This window comes from Chlorocebus sabaeus, chromosome 21 (assembly GCF_047675955.1).
Source record: "Chlorocebus sabaeus isolate Y175 chromosome 21, mChlSab1.0.hap1, whole genome shotgun sequence".
Lineage (NCBI taxonomy): Eukaryota > Metazoa > Chordata > Mammalia > Primates > Cercopithecidae > Chlorocebus > Chlorocebus sabaeus.
Genome location: NC_132924.1, coordinates 109,051,201 through 109,072,278, shown reverse-complemented (window position 1 = coordinate 109,072,278; position 21,078 = coordinate 109,051,201). Strand labels below are relative to the sequence as shown.

The following is a 21,078-nucleotide window of genomic DNA, read 5'->3' as shown; positions in this document are numbered from 1 at the left end:
GTTCAGTAACTTGTCCAAGATGACACAAAATTAGCAAGAAGTGGGGCCTGTATCACAAACTAAGCAATTTGACTCCAAAGTCTGTTTGGAACCCCTATACTGCATGGCAATGGTGATAAAGTAGCTTGGTTAATGTGTTTTTGTGGGTTACAAATAATAGATTTTATATGAGTTATATAAACAGTAAGTTATATATGTATATATATTTCTAGTTCCAATAAGAGCTTTTATTGGATCTATGTTCATGTGCGCATGCCTGGATCATTAGGGTTGTGAGGAACAATTCAGGTGGTAGCTGTGCAGTATGGCATTACAACTAAACACTAGGAGAACAGAACTGACTTCACCAGAACAGTCCTGAAGTTTCAAACCATTAAAAACAGTAAATTTTAAAAACGCAAATTGTACTAGACAGTTTGATTTGTTCCGCTTTATGGCATCAAACAGAATTCCTAGTCCTTCCTGGACGTCATTTGCTGGTCAGGAAGATGAGTTAATTTTTTTTTTCCCTGCCACACACTAAAGTTTTTTGCTCCAGAGAACATTATACACAGTGTTAACACGCTCAATTTACATTGTAGTTTTAAGTGTTTAAGATTTCCTGGAGGGCAGGAATAGCGTTATTCCACCGTTTTCAGCCCAGTAATACTGGATAATGGAGAGAGGGAGGATGAAAGGGAGGGAGGGAATGGGAAAGGAAGGCAAGAAGGAAGGAATTCAAATCAAACACTCTTACTGTACATTTTTAGAAGCTGAGCAAGATGCCCTCCAAGATTATGTTTTTTAAAAAGTAAAGTTTTTTCCATTAATGGTGGTGCAGAAGCGACATAACCCCATCGAAACTACTCTCACTCTTCCCGCACTACTCCACTGTCTTGACCTCCCCTGGGTCCCCTTCACTCAGCCTCCCAGTCCCGCCCACTCCTCCACTCTGGACTCCCGGCAGCCTGTATACTACGCATGCGCACTAGTGGCGCTCGCGCCGCGGACCCAGAAAGGGGCGTTCCGCGGAGGAGAAGAGGAAGAGGAAGTTGGGGGAGGGTCCTAGCGGGGAGTGAACCGGAAGTGTAAAGGTTCCTGCCTCTCCTCGGCCAGGCGGAACCTGCTCTGCTGGGCCCGGTGGCCGCAAAAGAACTTTCTTCCTCCCGCCCGAACGGTCGCCGCGGCCATCTGCCTCGCCCGCCTGGCAGCCTAACCTGCCTTCTCTTCTTCTCCTCTCCGGCTTCGCGCGGCCCTGCCTCCCTCTCGCCCGGCGGCATCCGCTTGCTGCTGCCACCGCCTCCTCATCTGCCCGGCCAACCGGCCTGCCCCGCTGCAGTGATGTGCGACAAGGAGTTCATGTGGGCCCTGAAAAACGGAGACTTGGATGAGGTGAAAGACTATGTGGCGAAGGTAAGCGGGGATGAGAAGAGTAGGCGAGAACACGGAGGTGGGCTGGAGATGTGGCTGAAGAAGCTCATGGGAGCTGGACTGCGGGGATGGGGGTGGGCGGGGGGGAGAGACTTCCTGGGTGGAGGCGGCACCAAGAAGAGAGGGGCGTCTAGGGAGGAGCTAAACTGAAAGAAGGGTCCAGGTAACTTGGTAGCGTTCTGTGTCAGGTAAGTGCTGTGTTAATACAGTAAGGCTCTACCTGACTTCTTGGCCTCTTGGGGGAGGGGAGGAGTGGTGTCTGGCTCATCCAGAGTTTCTTCTGCGCACTGATCATTTGAGTTTGGCCCTCTTCTACACCAAAGTTTGAACCTTTCTTTGAATGAGGTAATTCTCCATCTTGGACTTACCTATTACTAAATGAAGTAACCTAAGTAATTAGGAACAGTGGAACATTTTTTTTAACGCTGGGCCTGGTGTGAAGTTAAAGAATTCATTGACCGTGAAAAGAGTACCGAAAATAGCAATAGTTAAAATTCTGAAACTGGGTATCACTTCACTGTGGTGTCTTAACTTTGGGTGTGGCCTTTTTCCTTTCACCCACCACAACAAATGCATATTTGCTTCAAGTGGTAAGGTTGTCAACTGGCATCTGGGAATGTTTGAGATGTCTGAATAGTTTTTAAACAAGCATGTTAACTTCAGTTATTCCATTCTTCTCCCTGATTTCACCTGAAATGCTTGCATATGTAGTAAATAGCAATGCAGTTTAGTGGCAGTGTATTTGGGGGGTAAAATCATGATGAAGAAAGCCAAACTCAAACCTCAGCCCCAAATATAAAACTGAATCCACATTGTAGCAGAGTGGGAAACTTGAAATTCCAAGCTAGTCTGCCTTTCCATCCTGAAACTGTGCCTTTGTAATTATGAGAGAGCTTAACATGCGATTTTAATTTAGTGATATCTAAAAAGAATTTTCCAAAGCAAGGATAATTTTATGACAACCACGGATGGCATCTTGCTCACCTTCTAAAAGTGTGAGAACCCAGTCTAGATTTTAATTCTTCAAAGAATAGGACCTGACCTGGGTTTTTGCTTCAGGGTTTTTGCTTCAGAGACTGTGTTAGGAAGCAAGTAACCAGAAGCAGTTTCTTTAAACTTACGGGATTGTGTAGGGCAAACTGCTGATGGTTTTTGCTTTATTTAATGCCATTACAATTTAGACTTTTTGGATACTGCTTACCTGCTTAGTTATTTGCAGTGGAGTTTTAGGACAGGCTATCTTCTAGATACTGCCTTCTCATCTGGTAGCCGACTGAAACTTGACTTATTGGCTATTTCAATAAAAAGCTAAAAAGAAGAAATTATTTGGTACACTTACCAGTGGTGGGACATTGCAATACTCTGGAAGTGAGTAGACTTTTGTTTTCTTGTCATGGTGGAACCTAGGTTGTTTGATATACTTGAAATACAAAAATTGATTAAGTACTAACTGAACTTACAGCTACCAAAATAACACAATGTATTTAGTGTTTTCCTGACACATTATTTTATGTCATCCTTGTGAATATTGTGAAGTAAGTTCTATTATTGGTCCCATTTTACAGATTACTAAGATGCAGGATACTTAAGAAAAGTTATGGAGATGGTAAAGTGTGAAGCAAGAACTAAACTGCTGACTCCAAAACTGAAACTCTCTAACTGCTCCACGCACTCTCTCTCAGTCTAAGATCTAATTGTGAAAGCATATCATACGAAGATTTCTAGTAGGACATTCCCAAGGTCCACATTCAGGCAGGTAAATTGTGTCCAAAGAATTGTCAACTACACAAAAAAAGTTTTTAAGAAAATATGTGCCAATAAAGGTGGATTAATTTATTTCCAATTAGTTTTATAATTAAGTTAGGTTATCATGTTCAATTTGATTATTTTCTCTATATTACTACCATAGCCTGTCCTTCATTAATATAAAAAAATGTGCATAAGAGGGAGGGTTGACATTCAGAAAAAGCGAAAGGAAGTATTGAAAGTTGGACTCTGAAAAGATATGACTGTAACTGTAATGTAATCTGATGTACAGAGCATTGAGCTTTATCCTTTCTTAGTTTTGAAGATTTCATAAAGTATCTTTCAATTCATTAATGAGAAATAGTAACAAACACTGAAGTTTGTACTGACTCAGCTCCCTTATGGTGCCCATTTATACTTTCAGGTCCTTATTACAGTTTCTTCTGCCCCACAGCTGTCTTCCCTGCTTCTTTATTGACTCACCTTTTTCATCTACCAATTTGTGAACACTCACTTTTTGAGTTTCTGTAACATGCATCTATCTGAGTAGGTATGTACAAAGAAAATACTGAAGAAACACTTAGACCTGTGTAGTCATCATTCTCAGGGGTGAGAGTCTATTTAAAAATCTCTCCTCAACATTCCTGTGAAGAGCTCTCATATCGTTAACATAAGAATCTACCTGTAAGAGTAAGAGAAGCATTTTAGTATGGCCCTCCTCCTTCTCTCTCTGTCATTTTTTTTTTTTTTTTTTTTTTGGAAACAGGGTTTTTTTGTTTTTGTTTTTTTGGAGACAGGGTCTTTGCTTTGTCGCCCAGGCTAGAGTGCAGTGTCATGATCATAGCTCACTGTAACTTCAGGCTTCTGGGCTCAAGTGGTCCTCCTGCCTCAGCCTCCTGAGCAGCTGGGACCATAGGTGTACACCACAACACCCAGCAAATTTTATTTTTTGTAGAGATTGGATCTTACTTTGTTGCACAAGCTGGTCTCAAACTCCTAGTCTCAAGCAATCTTCTGGCCTCTGCCTCCCGAAGTACTGGGATTACAGGTGTGAATCACTGGGCCCAGCCCCTTTTTCCTTTATAAATTAGTATTTTTAAAAATCAATAATTACATTTTTCTACCTGCTTCTGACTTCTCTTGAAATTTGAAGTGTGAGTATCCCTAAATCATTAGTTTTAGGTGAGTTCTTGAACTTAGAAAAATCAGTTCACAGTTCCCAAACCACTGAAAATTGTGTTTTGAAATGGAAAAGACAGTATTTAGAGAAAAATTTAGATTACTACATTAAATGTTCATGTATAACTTTAAGTCAATACCTGAAGCAATTTTAAAGTCTTTCAGCACTATATTTGGCTTCTTGACTGACTTAAGGACCACATTTAGTTAATTCATTCATTTTTACTGGGCATCTTTCAGGTCTTAAACACTTTAGTAGTCTCGGGATGATAGTAAAGAAGTTGGGCACAATTTTTGGGAAACGTAAACATCTATATTTAGCAGACTTACGTGAAAAAAAATTCAGACTTTTATAGTAGTATGCAAATTATAAATAACATCTCATTTTCATAAAATTCTGTTGTCCAACTGGAAAACAAGTGAAAGTCAGAAAATAAGGTATTCATGAGCAGCTATAAGAGATATTCATAGCCCCATTTTTGATCTGGATGTTTGTTTTGGGTGACATTATTTTTGACTTTGTCTTACATTTCTGCCTTTATGTTCTCCTGTTGGAATTAATTCTAGTCTTACCTGAGTTTCAGACTGTATAAGCTCTGTTCAGACAAATTCCAAATTGAGCTGTTTTCCTCTGAAAAACTGTTTTTATTCCTATTGTGTCTCCATTTTGACTAATGGCATCATGATCCAACCATTTTCCCAAACTGGAAACTGGGAAATTTTCCTAGATTTCTGAGGGTTACCAAAACTACCTTCTTAGTCTCCCTCATCCATTCCTCACTCTCCTTTCTTCTTCTCACTACTTTAGATCAGTTACTGCTTCTTTCCAACCTGGACTATATTTTCTTTCTTGATTATTTTCTTATAGTCGAGAAAAATATAGTCCAGGCTGGAAAGAAGCAGGAAAAATTGACCCCTTCCTGGTCAGTTTACACAGTGTAGGTAGAGGGATCTCTTTATAACATGAATGTAACCATGCAATCTTTTTCAGCCAATCTCCTTCACTGCCCTTAAAATATTAATACTTGTGATTTCTCATTGCTTATTTTAAAAGGGCCAACTCCTGCTTGGTTTGGTGTACTAGACCACTATTATCTCATCTGGGCTTGCTTTTCTACACTTGCCTCTCTGTAAGCACTCTGCTCCAGATCCTACCATCCTGTTTCTTCTTTGTAGATCTTTTCATGTGTTCTTTCAACCTCCTTGACCAAGTCTGCTCACCTCAGTCCCTAACCCCCAACCTGGTAAACTCCTGTTTACCCTCCTAGGGTAAGTATCACCTCTTCCAGAAAAACATTTTGACTTCACATAGAGTGCTGCTGCTTTTACTGTTTTGCTCATCAGATTGCTGTGATTTTGTTTACATCTGTCTTCATTAGGCTCTGAACTCCTGGAGGGTAGATAATATATTCTTTTTCATCTTTCTGTCTCCAGCATAGCGCCAAGGAATTTTACCCATTAAAAGCATGTTTCTAGTAAGAAATTCATTTTATTCTTAACTTAGCAATAATTTCAACATACTTCTTTAATTACAGAATAATAATTACCATTGACTGGATGACTTACATTGTCAGGTACTAGAAAGCACTCTGCAAGATGTTTTAGCTAAGTTTTTATTTGCTTCTTACCACAGTGTTTCAGTATAGGTAATAATCTCATTTTAAGGATGAAGAACCTGAGGCTTAGAGAACTGAAGTAACTTGACAGGGTCACAAATTAAGTAGCATAACTGGAATTTAAACCCAGAACTGTCTGAATCTATAGGCTCTATGTGTGTGTGTATTTATAACCAGATCAGTTTGCTTTAAAATGGTTGTTTTTAGCTAATAGCACTTCGGAATTAAGAAAATGAGAAACAGGCTTGTAAGAAGTAGGCACAACTAATTAGCTCTGACTGTGAATGAAGACAAAAATGGCAACCATATTTTAAAAATTGTAAATGTAACAATTCAGAAATAATTAGCATAGAGACAAACATCTCTGTAAACTTAAACTCTCATCAGAGACTGTTATCGCTCAAGACATGTCCATAAGAGTGACTGATAGCCTGCAGAATGTTTTTTTGTATTTATCGTCACATATAATCTTACCTTATAATTGATGTTCCTAATTGTGATCCTACACAGTCCAGAAAAGGTTAAATTTTGTTTGCCTTTTTAGAAAGAAAAATAACTAAATTATTGAGATTTATATTCATAATTTTTTAAATAATACCAGTAACACTTTGAAAAAAGTGTGTTTATAAAATTTTATGTATTTGAGGATTGTGATGCAGTATACAGGTATTTCATTTACTTATCAACAGTAAGCCATGAGCATTATTAACAATGTTAACCCTATTTTAGAGATTTTAGAGGCAGAGATTAAATAACTTGCTCAAGATCATAAAGTTCTTAAGTGGTAAAGCTGAGATTTGAACTCACTTCCTTGGGTTCTGAAGGAGTTTCAAAGCCCCATGCTGTTAACTACTTCAGCATACCCTTGACCTTCATTTCTCAGTAAGGCCAGATAACTAGGGGAGTACTATAATATGGAGTAAATAGTAAACATAAACAATCGCAGCAGGATGGTAATTATACATTGAGACTACTAAAAGGTGAGCTTTGTGGTGGATTTTGAAGATCCAGCGCCCTTACAGGTGAGTGCTTGTGAGTTGCCTTGATAAATAGCCCCTTATAATCTTCAGCAGGTCTAATAGATGTACTCTCTTGTTTACATGTACTTCTGTTTCACTTGCTGTGAAATAGAAGCCTGGTCTCTAACTTCCCTTTCTCTGTGGTTTCCTTTCCCTCCAGCCTCCATTCTAATTACATCTGCCATTGACACTCTAATAGACTTGAAAAGCAACAATTGTGCACCATGTGAAAGGATAGAATCTCTTGAACCTGAGAAAGATATCACTTCTAATCTTTAGAAATTGCAAGACTTATTGAGATCACTTTTCACTTTCCTAATAAAATAGCCAATTTAAAAGAGGCCCTGATTCAATCTACTTCGCATTTATTGGTTTTAGGCAGCTTCCTTTTTTTCTTCTTCTTTAAATTATTAGTTTCTTATAAAAATATATCACTATGTGTTGCCCTTTCTACAGAAGGGTTGGTGACCCATTCAGAAAGCGTATGTCAGCTTGTATAAGACACAAGTGTCCTCAGTAGACAGAGAAACTTTAGTGTAGATTCTTTTCTAATTATTAATGGTTTTAGTCTTTTTAAAAAATATATAAAATAGAGGAAGATCTTTTTTTACATTGGAACATATATGTTCATTCAGATGTACAGAGGCTATATAGAGTGTTTTGGTTTGAGATTCTAAACATTGTCCTTTTATTAGCACAGATAATTAAAATTGTAATGAATTAAAGCTGATTTAAATTATGAAAATATGTGCTTGTTATTTTAAAAAGCAAAGCTGTATTGAATAAAGTAAAATATCCCGTTGACTATTATTCCTATGTGGTTCCTCTCTTTAAAATATAAAATTGATTAGGTGTTTTTAAAACAGAAAAGAATAAAGAAGACAAAAATTGGCCAAAATTTTACTATTTAGATAACTCCTAACTTTTAAAAAGTAAAATTAAATTAATTCAGATATGGATTTTAAAATGCCACAGTTAGGACTGAAAGGTAAAGGTCTCCCCTCCCCAATGCCTGTGAACAAATCAGCCATTATTAACAGGTCCATGTAGTTAATTTCAGAAAAACATTGAAAATTTACTTACTCATCTGTTTTTCCCACTTAAAAAGCTCTGTAAACACTTCTGCACTTTGCTTTCCACATTAAAGTGTATTTATTCTTCCCTTTTTAAATGGTGAGTAGTATTCCATTTTCTGGATGTTCATTTAACTATTCCTGTGTGATAAACATTTTGTTTCCAGTGAATCTTTGCAATTAAACAGGATTATAGTGATCACCTTTGTACATATACCTTGACAACTCTGGAGACTGTATCTGCATGACTCTCTTCATGAGTTTCATCAGCTTAGGCACACATTGGCAGACATGAGACTGATGGTCCCCTCACACCATCAACAGCACTGAGCATCATTAGACTTTTTAGATTTTGCCATTTGGATAGGTGAAAAATGATTGTTTATGTATTTTGTTTATTTTTATTTTAGTTGGACTGTTTCTTATTGGTTTGTATAAACTCTATAAATTAGGGAAATCAGTTTTTTATCATGTTTTGCAAATACTGTTCCCAGTTAGTCTCTTGACTTCATTTATTTTCTTGTTCTACAATGGTCTTTTACTTTTTGTGGGGTTAAATGTATCGCTTTTTTTCTCTCATTTGTGACTTGGGTTTTGTATCCTGTTTACAAAGACCTATTCTCCTCTGTAAAATTACAAATAAATTAGCTCTTCTGGAACTTCATTTTTTCTTCCATTTTGGACATTTGACCTTTCCATTATTTATTTTGAAGTAAGGCATGAAATAAGTATATAGTTTTTTTTGTTTTTTTTTTTTTTTTTTGACAGTTCTCATACCATTTATTTTATAGTTCCTCTTTACTAATAATCTGAACCATCATCTTTATCATAAACAGATTTCTTGCTCTTTTTCTATCTATACCAAACTGATTTAATGATGTGCAGTTTCAAAGTATGTTTTAGTATCTCCCTCTCACATTCTCTTTAGGATTTTTGCAGGTGATTCGTTACAATTTTTTTTTTCCCATAATCATAAGAAAAATAGGATGATTTGAACCTACCTAAAACTTAACCTGTATCTTTTAATAAGCATTAAGCATTTTTTTTTTTTCTGGAATGCTGGGATCATGTGATCTGTGGAACATAATACTTTAACTTTTAATTCTTTATGAATCATCTTAGGATTGGAGGTTGTCATGCACTGTGAGACTATGCCATGTCAAAGATTTGAAACAGAAGAAATGTGTTTAGATAATCAAATCACAGCAAAGTTGGTAATTAAAGTTACTTTATGGTTTTACATCAAAGGCCACCTTGTAATAAGAAAAATGACTGAAAGTAATTTTTTTGCAGCTATATCTTTACTAAATAATTCTGATAAGCTTAGAAGCTTAATTTTTTTTTTTCAGTCTGCAGAAAATTACCATTGTAAAAAGGAGCTGTGATTACTGAAAGGAAAGAAACCAAAATGTAAGAAACTGACCCAAGAAAGTGAAGGGCAAAGAGCCGTATTTACCTTAAAGTTTCAGAGGCCCCAGGCAATAATTAATATGTATAAGTGTAACCTTGAGCTTCACGGAAAGTTTAAACTTCGTTACCTTTCCCTTATTTACAAAGTCAGAGACATGTATAACATATTTTAGGAAGATTTCAATTTGACATATAAAAAATAGTGAGCATTTTGATACTTAGGCCTAAAGTAAGTAGCTGAAAAATACTGAAAAATGTAGATATTAAAAAAAAAATTGTAGGCCAGGCATGATGAATCATGTCTGTAATCCCAACATTTTGGGAGGCTAAGGCAGGAGGATCTATCATTTGAGCCCAGGAGTTCAAGACCAGCCTGGGCAACATAGCAAGACTTCCATCTCAACAACAACAAAATTATAGGTAGTAAACACTAAACATAGTACAATAGATGCTCATTATGGCACTGTCCTTTAGGGATTTGGAATTGCATTATTGGTGAAACCATAGCATAGAAGCTAAATGTGTTGGCTTTGGAATTAGATTTTCCAGGTCTGGCCTTCTTACTAACTAGACACTTTGGGTGAATTAAGCACTCAGAACTTGAGTTTCTTCAATTGGTGAAAATGGGAATAATTGTAATGCCTACATAAGAAGTGTAAACTGTGTACCATTGTGCCTGACATATGGTAAGTGCTAGTAAATGTTAGCTGTTGTTACTAATCATCATCCCCATAAATTTGTTTAGAAGCAAGATTACTTACAGAGCAACTAGTCCAGCTCCCTTATTTTATAGGTAAGGAAAAATTAGGTGTGAAAGCCCTTGACCAATATCATACTGCTAATTGAGATTGAAATTTAAATGCAGTTTTCCTGAACTTGGATGAGGGTGGGTTGGTTGGTTGGTTGGTTGGTTGGTTGGTTGGTTGGTTGGTTGGTTTTCCACTACACCATTGTGTTTCCTAGTGAAGTTATCTTACGCTAGATGTTACCTTTAATAAATTATTCTTTTTCGTCCTACTACATCTGCTTGGCAAATTTCTTCTTATTCTTGAAGTTTTATATTCAGGTCTTTTTTGTTCTGCATAACTTTCCCTGACTGCTTGTGCAATTTATCATTTCTTGGTGACATCTAATATAGAATTTGCTTGTTGTGTTTATGTTCTGTTGTAGTTTCTTAAATTTGAGAGCTTATGGGCTTCTGGCTTGACTAACAGGTTATTAGACTTGAATTTGAAAAACAGTGGCTTAAGAAACTTAAATCTTGTTCTGTGCAGTATGTCTTTAACTTTTAAACTGCTAAAATGAGTTTCGTCTTAATGACTGGTTAAGAAAAAACCAAGGTACATTTATAAATATGGATCAGTTATTACCATTTAGTCACTTAAATAGTGCCTCACAAACTTGAGAATTCAGAGGCTCTTCTCCACCGCCGCCTCCAGCCCCCTAAAAAAATGTCTGCAGATCCTTAAGCTACGGTGCTTATGTTGGGGCATTTTTCTATTGACAGGAGTCACAGCACTTGAAGCTTCTTCCTGTGCTTGAGGAGTTCCCTACTTATATAGTATGAATCTTGATCAAAGGCAAGGTCTGGTGCTCACCACAACAAAAGCCAAAAAGGGCAAATAAATTGCTTTCTCTTGCCTACACAGGAAAAGAGCTCATAACCCAAACATGACTAATGGGATGCATCTATCCAGAGCTGATACAAATGCTCAGGCACAATAAAAGATGTAGTGGCAACAGTAAAACACCACTTTCCGAAAACAGCAGAGGTCGTGATGTGCCACTTGTAGCATCTCTTCTGTGCCCAGGTGGTTCTTGTGACAGATTTTGATTTCACAGACAGTCCCAGACTTAATTTTTTTTTTTTTTGACATTACAGTGATGCAAAAGTGATACACATTCAGTAGAAACTGTACTTCAGATTTTGAATTTTCATCTTTCAGAATCAAAGCTTTCAAAGTCAAAATCATATCACTGCTTAGGGATATGCATTATGGTACTCTCATGGTGCAGGGAGCCGCAGCTCCCAGTCAGCCACTCAATCATGAGGGTAAATAACTGGTACTCTGCTGTGTATTGTAATGCCAGCTGTTTTTGCCCAATGGTAGTGTTCTGAGCACATTCAAGGCAGGCTAGGCTAAGCTCTGATGGCAGTTTAGGTGTATTAAATGCATTTTCAATGTAACCCGATCATAAGTAGAGGAGCACTTGTATTTCTTGCTTTTAAGCATCCTTGTTTTCTGTCCATTTTTGAGTTTTGTTCTTCAGTCCTCCTCGCAGTTCTGAGAGCTACTTTTAATATCTGTTAATGTATTACATATCTATTTTTTTTTTTTTTTTTTTTTTTTGAGACAGAGTCTGGCTCTGTCGCCCAGGCTGGAGTGCAGTGGCCGGATCTCAGCTCACTGCAAGCTCCGCCTCCCGGGTTTATGCCATTCTTCTGCCTCAGCCTCCCAAGTAGCTGGGACTACAGGCGCCCGCCACCTCGCCCGGCTAGTTTTTTTGTATTTTTTAGTAGAGACGGGGTTTCACCGTGTTAGCCAGGATGGTCTCGATCTCCTGACCTCATGATCCGCCCGTCTCGGCCTCCCAAAGTGCTGGGATTACAGGCTTGAGCCACCGAGCCCGGCCAATGTATTACATATCTATTAATCAGTCTAATTTAGTTTCTGTTGCTTGAAATTAAGAACCCTATACTAATTTTTACCTATTTATCTCACCTAATATGCTGTGGGTTTGTTGAAGATAGCAGTTATCTTTGTATCCTCAATAGTTATCACATTGCCTGTTATCTGCGATACAGTTTGTTACATTTGTATTTAATTGGTATTTGCAGAAACTATCCCTTCCTTTGTTTTCAAAGTTGGTTTACCATACACTGCTTTGTATGTTAACAGATGTTGTTAGTGTAAATGATGTTCTTTCATTTCCTCTCTTAGAAATAGTTCTAAATTTTCAAGCTCTTTGTTGTTTTAAACCCAATGAACTTTGTCCAACTTTCCACACTGTTGTAGTGACAACAGTTGTATTAGTATAACAGCAACTTCCACGTGTAACCTCTCATGACTATCATTTTAGAATTTCAGTTAAGAATTTTTAACACTATACAGTCTCACTAAAAGTAAAGATAGTTTTGTGCATGCTTCCTTGTGAAAAATAAGAATCGTCCGTGCTTTTTACCTTGGTATTAAGAAACAAATGTTAAAACCTATGCTTAATACCACATTACTTAGAACAATATAAAAGCATATGGACCCTAAAACTAAGTCCTTAGAAAACATTTATTATTATTTATTATTTTCAAGTTCTCTGTAAGAGATACTACACTTTCATTTTGGATTTCAGTAGACCTGGGCTTGATTCCCAGCCCTGTCCACTTACTAACCTTGACCATGTTATTCAATTTCATCAAACCTCAGCTTTGTATCTGTAAATAGGGATTGTGATAATAATTCATGTTGTGTCCAAGTTTTAAAAGATAATGTAAATGTAAAATTTGCAAAGCATTGCTTAATACACTGAAATTCTGTAGTATGTATTTGCTGTTTGTATTATTGTCTGTATAGATCTCAGAGGAGGATTAGAGAGGCCAATGCTTAATAGCAAGAGTTGGCAGACATGTTTTGTAAAGGGGCAGCTAGTAAATATTTTAGGCCTTGGCAGTCACACAGTCTCTATCATAACTATTCATCTCTGGTGTTGTGCAAAAGCAATCATAGATGATATGTCAACAAATGAGTCTGTCTGAGTTCCAGTAAAACTTTATTTACAGAAACAGCATGCTGACTTTGACCCGTGAGCCATAGGGTGCACACCTTTACATAACATTGAAGTTAGTAAAACTACTTTGTCTAATATAAGTTTCACTTTATTCTCAAGTTTTTGAGATATAAAAAAATTAAAATGTATAATATAAAACTTATTTTGGGGGTCAGCATTTCCAAAAACATTATTCAGAAATCTTTATGATTGAAAGATGTTGGACTGGAAAAGCAAGGCATGGAAAGCTGCTTGTGGATAGATAGAAGAGAGAGGGAGTTTGAATGAAATTCTCTAAAAGAAAAAGCATAGAATTTTTATACTAAATTTGAACCTTAGGCAAGAGGCCTGGATTTCTGAAAACGAGGAATCATTACTGTAATATACAAACAGGAACTAATTTAGAGTCTTAAACTGAAAGTAGATTCTGCAAAATCTTTTCAGCTGCATGAGATCACCCTTCACCAAAAACGTTCCAGAATTTTCTTCCTAGCCCTAGTGTGAATCCCATCCCTGGCTTAATTTCCAACTCCAGAAGTGAAAGAGAAGGCTAGTTAGCAGTTTTCACTGCTTCATTCATAATTCATGCAGCAAATACCATTTGAGCACCTACAGTGTTAGCCACTCAGATGAGTTTTCTTTGGTAGGTTTAGTTAAAAGGGTTAGAGAACAAGCAGCAGATAAGATGGTTGTATGGATTCTAAATACATTATTTCCCTTATTTAATACATGAAATGTGGATAAAACTTAGAAAGCAGCTATAAAGTTTGTTAAGATAAAGTTATATTTGGTTCCTTTCTCCTCTCTTCTTTCCCTCCCATCCAACTGTGGAGCCATGAATTAGAATCTTATAAATGAAGGTACTTTTTGGTTGTCAGTCTTTTTTCCAAATTGACATACTACCATAATGTTTTAAATGGATTTTCTTAATTTTGATAGTCTTTATATAAACACGTGTGTTTTGTTATTAAAATTTTAATTTCCCACAAGTAAGCTTTTAGAAAATACTTCACCGTTTTCAGTTAGAAAATGTCTAAGTGTAATTAATTGCTTCTGAACCTTCCAAAGAAGAAAAATTGTGTGTATTTAATAGTAAATCAGCTGAAAACTAAAACTAAAATTTCTATAATTTGAATGACTGAAGTAGTCATTTTTGAAAGAAAAAAATGCCTAAGTTGAAGGTTGCAAGTAAATGTATAGATGGGATAACAATACATAGCAAATGTATTGTTACTCATTATTTAAAATGAATTCATATTTATATCATTGAAAGTTTGATGCATTTGGGAGGATGACATCAGCAAGAGAAAGTTCATTTGGTGTGACGTTAACATTTCAGAAAATACGTCAAGTAAGAGCAGGTTGATGTTATAACTTCGTCCTTTCAGACTTACTTTCTTTCTATTGTGCCATCTATCTGTTTTTCTGTATTGTAAAGTTCCAAATAAAGTATTAATGTGTTGTCACCTTTCTTGTTTGCTTTGCCCCCTCAGTGGTAGATTTTACATATATACCCATTGCTGTGTTGTAATTTATAATTGTGGTATTGTTTGACACACTGATATCAGTCCCCGGTACAGTAATATGTGATTCTTTTTTGCAAAGTTATATCCTAAATAAGAACTTTTAACCTGGGGGATTGGGTAGGGAGGAGGACAAAGAGAATTAGGAAAGGAGGGACTATATTATAACATTCATCTCAAATGGATCTGTCATTTTTATTAAACACTGCAGTCTTAAGGAATTCTGAATTCCCAGTGGGGAAGAATAATACTTAACTGTAATTGAAATTATTGGGGACTTCGACTCAACTATATAGAATTTTGTAAATTTAATACTTTTGCTGCTTTCTATTGTCAAGTGTCTAATATTTAATTTACATGCTGTGGTACAAAGTGGTTACACATATGCTAATTTAGTCTACTGTTTGTTAGGTAGCTTTTGGGACACTGATCTCTTGTGACAGTACGGTATGTACCTATGCCTTGGAACTCAGTGGCAGCAATGCAGCAATGTGTACATACCTTACAGATCAAAGGAAGAGTATTATTTGTTTCTTTTCACCTGAAGAAAGGCCTAAAAAACATTCTGTGTAGGAGTCGGCCATTTCACTTAGAAATAGCATAAAGAGTACTATTTCATTGTTGTGTTTATTATTCAAATAAACATAATGCTATATAATAGAGGCCTGTAAGAAGTACTAGTCTAGTGAATAATCCCCACCAAGCCACACTGTGGAGGAGCATGAAAAGATTTTGCTGTTGAAGAGAAAATCTGAAACTGTTAAAAGCATACCACTTATTTGTTAATATGTTTGTGTTTCATTTTAAAACTAGTTAGGAGAGTAAGGGAGAAAAAATTGAAAAAAGCTGGGAAAAATCGAGTGAACAGTGGCAGTCTTTTAAAAAACATGTAATTTCATATTAATTTAACCGCCTCCAGATTGGTTTTTCACAGATTTGGTTCTGTCCATAAGTAATATTCTTGCCATTAATAGAATACTTTAATATTTTAACCTTTATTTTCAAAATGGTCTGCAATTCTAGTATTGAGTTCTTTGCTCCATCAGTAATTTAGAAGATTTAGTATTGCTTTGGTTCTGTGTGTTTTGTGTGTTATTTTTTTTCATTCATTTGGTTTTTTTTTCTTATGTTTACTTTGTGCTAAAGCTTTTGGTATTAATTTTGCTTTATTGCATTAGGATTAGATAATGGGTTCTATAAGGTTTTAGACTTTGGAATGTACTGAAGTTTTCTTTGTTCTGTTAGAATTATATTTTATTAATATTCAGTGAAATAATAACGTACAATTTCCGTAGAGCACAAAGTTAATATACATTAACAGTCTCATTAATTATTAATCATGCCTGCTATGTCCTTACCTGCCAAAGACTGAGATGATTATCATAGTCTCTCTGTGCAGTGCTACTTTTGCAGTTGTTTTCTTGCCGTTCTTCAGACAATTCATAACTAGCTTCACATTTTTTAAATGTAAAATGAACACCTTTTCCATTTACTTTTTTTGCTTTGATTCTACTTTATCATGTACTAATATTACTCTTCCTAGCTTTTTAGATTTATGTGCCGTGTGTGTGTGTGTGTGTGTATTTTTTTTTTTTTTTTTTTTTTTGAGACAGTCTCTCGCTCTGTCACCCAGGCTGGAGTGCAGTGGCCGGATCTCAGCTCAGCTCAGCTCACCGCAAGCTCCGCCTCCCGGGTTTACGCCATTCTCCTGCCTCAGCCTCCTGAGTAGCTGGGACTACAGGCGCCCGCCACCTCGCCCAGCTAGTTGTATTTTTTTGGGTTTTGTTTTTGTATTTTTTAGTAGAGACGGGGTTTCACTGTATTGGCCAGGATGGTCTCGATCTCCTGACCTTGTGATCCACCCGTCTCAGCCTCCCAAAGTGCTGGGATTACAGGCTTGAACACCACGCCCGGCCATGCCTAGTATATTTTTGACCATTAAAATTTTTTTTTCACATTTTCATATTTTGCTTTTAGGTATCTCTCAATAGCAGCTAAGCTTCTAGTTGGCAATTTGTTTGCTTCTCTTTTTGTTGTTGTTTAACAAAATTCAAGATTCTTCTTTATCTTTAAATTTGACGTTAAGAGCCTAGCACATTGAACCTGTAATCCCAGCTACTGGGGAGGCTGGGGCAGGAGGATTGCTTGAGCCCAGGAGTTCAAATCCAGCCTGGACAAGGCAGTGAGATGTTGTCTCAAAAAATAAAAAGAAAGAAAGAAAAAAAGAGGTATATATCTCAAACTCTCTCCAAATATCATTGCTATAGATAGTTTCTCTCTGTAGTCCTCTGGAATTTGGTGTTCTGAGGAAGCCACAAATATGAGACCAGTCTAATTTAATTTTTTTGGCATTAATGTGATTTTGACTTTTTAATTTTGGGGGTCTTTTTGCTTTATCTAAAGAAATTCTAAAACTGTATTTTTGGGAGGGGGATAATCAACTGAATTTTTGCCTATAACACAGTGAGTTCTTACAATCTATCGGCTCAGGCCTTTCCTGAGTTCAGAAAACTTTTTAAAACTTTCTATTCCCGTTCTGGTTCTGTATCATTTGTAAGTTAGAACTTTACACTCCTAATACCAATCATCTTTTTCTTTAAACATTTGTACTACTTTATTACCTCGGTATTCTGGGAAAATTTCTTAAGTTTGTTCTCAGGTCTTTGCTTCAGTTTTCTTAATTTGAATAATGTTTCCCAACTCTACTGACTATGGTACATATTTTAATTTTGCAATTGCAGTTTTAATTTCCTTGCTATATATCACTTTCTCTGCAGCTTCCCTTTCCTATCAGCCTGCACCTCAGTTTGTTTACTTTGTGTGTTTGCCTGTTCTCTTCTTAAGACACCCTTACTTATTGAGCCCATGTCTTTTGGATTCCATTTTGATTACTCTGTAGATGTTTTCTAAAGTTAAGTTTCTTTTCTTTTTTTTAATTAAAAACCAAAAAAATGGGGACTGCTTCATGAATTTGCGTGTCTCCCTTGCAGAGAGGCTGTGCTAATCTTCTGTGTATCGTTCCAATTTTAGTATATGTGCTGCCGAGGCAAACACTGAAGTTAAGTTTCTTATATTAAATCATTTCAGAGGTATGTATTTCCTTAAAGTTTTTTTTTCTTTATTTTCTTTTTCTACTACATTTTAGAGGAAATGATTTTCAATATATTTCTTTTGCCCTATGATTAGTTTTTATACACCTACCTCCATATTGGTTTTCTTCGTTACCTATCCTTTAAAGGGGAAATACTATCCAGAGTTAGCGTGTGCTAGCAGTTAGGATGTGAGGATTGACTCTGACCACACTTAAGACGTGCTTATGTACTAGAAGAATCCTAGTGCTGGTGGTTCTTTTATGTTCTCTATTGCCTAAGGCATAACTTCATTACATTGTTTAAAAAAAACATGAAATCATGAAGACTGAAAAAGATAATCTTTTTTTTTTTTAAAGAAAAAAGTGTTAGGCTTAACCCAAGCTTTGTTATCTCTTCATGGTAGCTTGATTAGACCCCTCCCAGGCTGGGCTACATCTCCTTTTCTGTATTCCCAAAACAAACTCATAGCCTGTACCGCAGCTTTAATCACTTGATATAATTTAATCACATTGTATGAATGGTTTACTTGTTGTCTTGCCTTTTATGGCTACAAATTCCTTGTGGGGAATGACTCCTTTTTCATCACTATCTCAGATGCTTGCCACAATTCCCAAAACTTTATAAGCTATCAGTAAATATTTCATGAATGATTGAGTAACCAAATTGATGTCTTTGGAAAATATTAGAATAAACCATTTAATAAGCATAAAATACTAGAAGGAAAAAACAACTTGGCATTGTAAAGAGGAAAGTATACCATATAAGTTTCATTTCATTCTGTTGTTGCAGTAAAGCAGGAGGCAATACACTTCGTTTATCTTGATCTTAAAAAAACAGATGTTCCATTAAAAAAAAAAAAAAGCAGATGTTCCTCTTGAATAATACTGACAAAGTAGAAAAATCTTCCCTTGCTTGTAGTACTGTTAAAAAAAAAAAAGCAAATAACTCAGTGGGGATAGCCAGGTGGCATATATTAAGCTCTAGGGATATTCCCTGTACAGCCAATAACATTGCTTTCAGAAATTAGATCTAAGACGTGTTCTATTTAATATTTAATTTCTCTTCTCTGGATTAAAAATAGTTGATGGCACACTCACCAAATTTTCATGAGAATATCATCAGGTTGAATCAGTGAATTTCACCATTTATGTTCTTCAGAGTCAGCTTAATCTAATTCTATACTTTACACTCTTAACATCTTAACCCACCCAAGAATAGGTTTCAGTAGCAAAGCCAGGCATAGGCAATGAGTGTTAGTGTTTCCACAAAGTACATAATCAACCCATAAGTACTTTTCCCCCAAACTCCAAGGCAAAGTGGTGTCTGTGACCCTATTTTAGGGACATTAAAATACAGAAAAATGTGTGCTTTGGAATCAATTAAATATGGAACTGTTATGTTGTATCAAATAAGAATTTTAGTGTTACAGGATATTTGATATTTATATTACATGTCTAGAATTAGAATAAGTAAACTATGGTACATCCATTTGATAGAATATATGTATCTTTCGAGAATGATGTCTCGTGAAAGAATACATAGTGTGATGACAACTTTTTAAAGCAACTATTTTCATAGAAAAGGATTAAACACAATTATAGCAGAGTGGTAACAATGGTTGTATTTTGGATGGTAGGCCATGCTAAAATAATTTATAATTTCTAGATTTTATTTTATAAGTGGGTATGTGGTGGCAATGGAGTGGTTTATAACACTTATCAGGGGATCAGTTAGAAATCATGCTATACTGATTTTCTTTTTTTGAAGTTTCTAGACTGTTATAAAGATAATCTGAAATACTTACTGAAATTTGAATGTTTCAAAGATATCCTTGGGGAAATGATGGGGAAGGATGATTGGCTCAAAGTGTCATGAACTAAATCAGGGATCAGCACATGATAGGTCTCTCTGACCCATTAGTGACTCAAATTCAGGATAACAGCAAATCAATGAAAATATTTAGTTTAGTTACAGTGTGTTGTGACTGCTAAACACAATTAATAACCTAATGTAAAAATAAGAATTGCTTATGCCGTGTGTCTGCAAGGGATAGAACCATAACTAGTAAACAGTGAAGTTTCCAGTACTGAGAGCAGGAATGGACTGATCAGCAAGGTTCTGAATTACCTTTCATTAGAGATACTCAGTTATAGGTTGGGCAGACACAGGCAAGGATTGAAACATAGAATGGGTGGCTGAATGAGATGACATTCAGAGCCCCTTCCAACACCGAGATTGTATAACTTTCAGAGACCCTAATAACGTTTTAAAAATACCACTTTTTGAAGTAATAGCTGTTTGGTAGGCAACAGGTTGCATTGTGACAAAGTTGTTGTAAGTGTCTGTAGGAATTATTAAAATAAGACTGCTATGCACAAGTCACCCACAGACATTGTAGGCAGTATATAAACAAGTAAGACATTGTTCTTTCATTGTCCTTTCTTTAATGAAGTTTCTATTAAAGTATATAAATAACAAATACCTGATCAAATAGAGGTAAATGTAATGAGAGACATATAAACAAGAACTATGAGGATTAAAGGAAGGCAATTATATATCAAGAATATTAGGAAAATACCAATAATATTTAACTTTTTTTAAGTTGAAAAACCTGTCCAGTGCCCAATCCTAAAATGCCACGTGTCTTAGTCAGTTTAGGGTTGTTATAAAGGAATATCTGAGGCTGAATACTTGATAAAGAACAAGGTTTATTTGGTTCATGATTCAGTTGTCTAGCCAAGCTTAAGATTGGGCACCTGCATCTGTGAAGGGCCACAGGCTGCCTCCACTCATGGCAGAAAGTGAAGGGGAGCCAGGTGTGGAGAGGTCACATGGTGAGAGAGGAAGCAAGGGAGGGAGGAGGTGCCAGGCTCTTATTAACACCAGCTCTCACAAGAACTAATGGGATAAGAACTCACTTATCCCGCACCCAGTGAGAACATTAATCTGTTCATTGGAGATCCCGCTCCCATGACCCAAACACCTCTCTTTAGGCCCCCACCTCTAATATTGGGATCAAATTTCAACATGAGATTTTCCTGGACACACATCAAAATTATAGCACTACGCTTTGGCATTGGAATAAATGATACAATAATTAGTTTCTCCTCTGACATGGAACTCACCAACTTATTGATGTAACCTGGTCATGCATTGTCAATTTTTTTTTTTTTTTAATTTTTTAACAGTAAGAGGAATTCAGGTTAGGACCGAGGAAGACTCAGAGAAGCTAATCTCAGGTTGCCAGA

The 21,078-nt window shown here is 36.2% G+C and overlaps 1 protein-coding gene and 1 non-coding gene across 2 annotated transcripts in view; one reads left to right on the top strand and one right to left on the bottom strand.

Annotated features, from left to right (window-relative positions):
• Window positions 1–1,033: 1,033 nt before the first annotated feature.
• The window catches only part of MTPN (myotrophin), a 49,762-nt gene continuing 29,717 nt past the window's right edge, over window positions 1,034–21,078 (top strand). The window contains exon 1 of the mRNA XM_007983030.3: window positions 1,034–1,392. Within this exon, the coding sequence (XP_007981221.1) occupies window positions 1,321–1,392 (72 nt within the window). The 5' untranslated portion in view covers window positions 1,034–1,320. The remainder of the gene's footprint in view (window positions 1,393–21,078) is intronic.
• Window positions 17,686–17,792, bottom strand: LOC119621626 (U6 spliceosomal RNA). Its single transcript, XR_005238173.1, has one exon. It is a non-coding gene; the product is annotated as a U6 spliceosomal RNA (small nuclear RNA).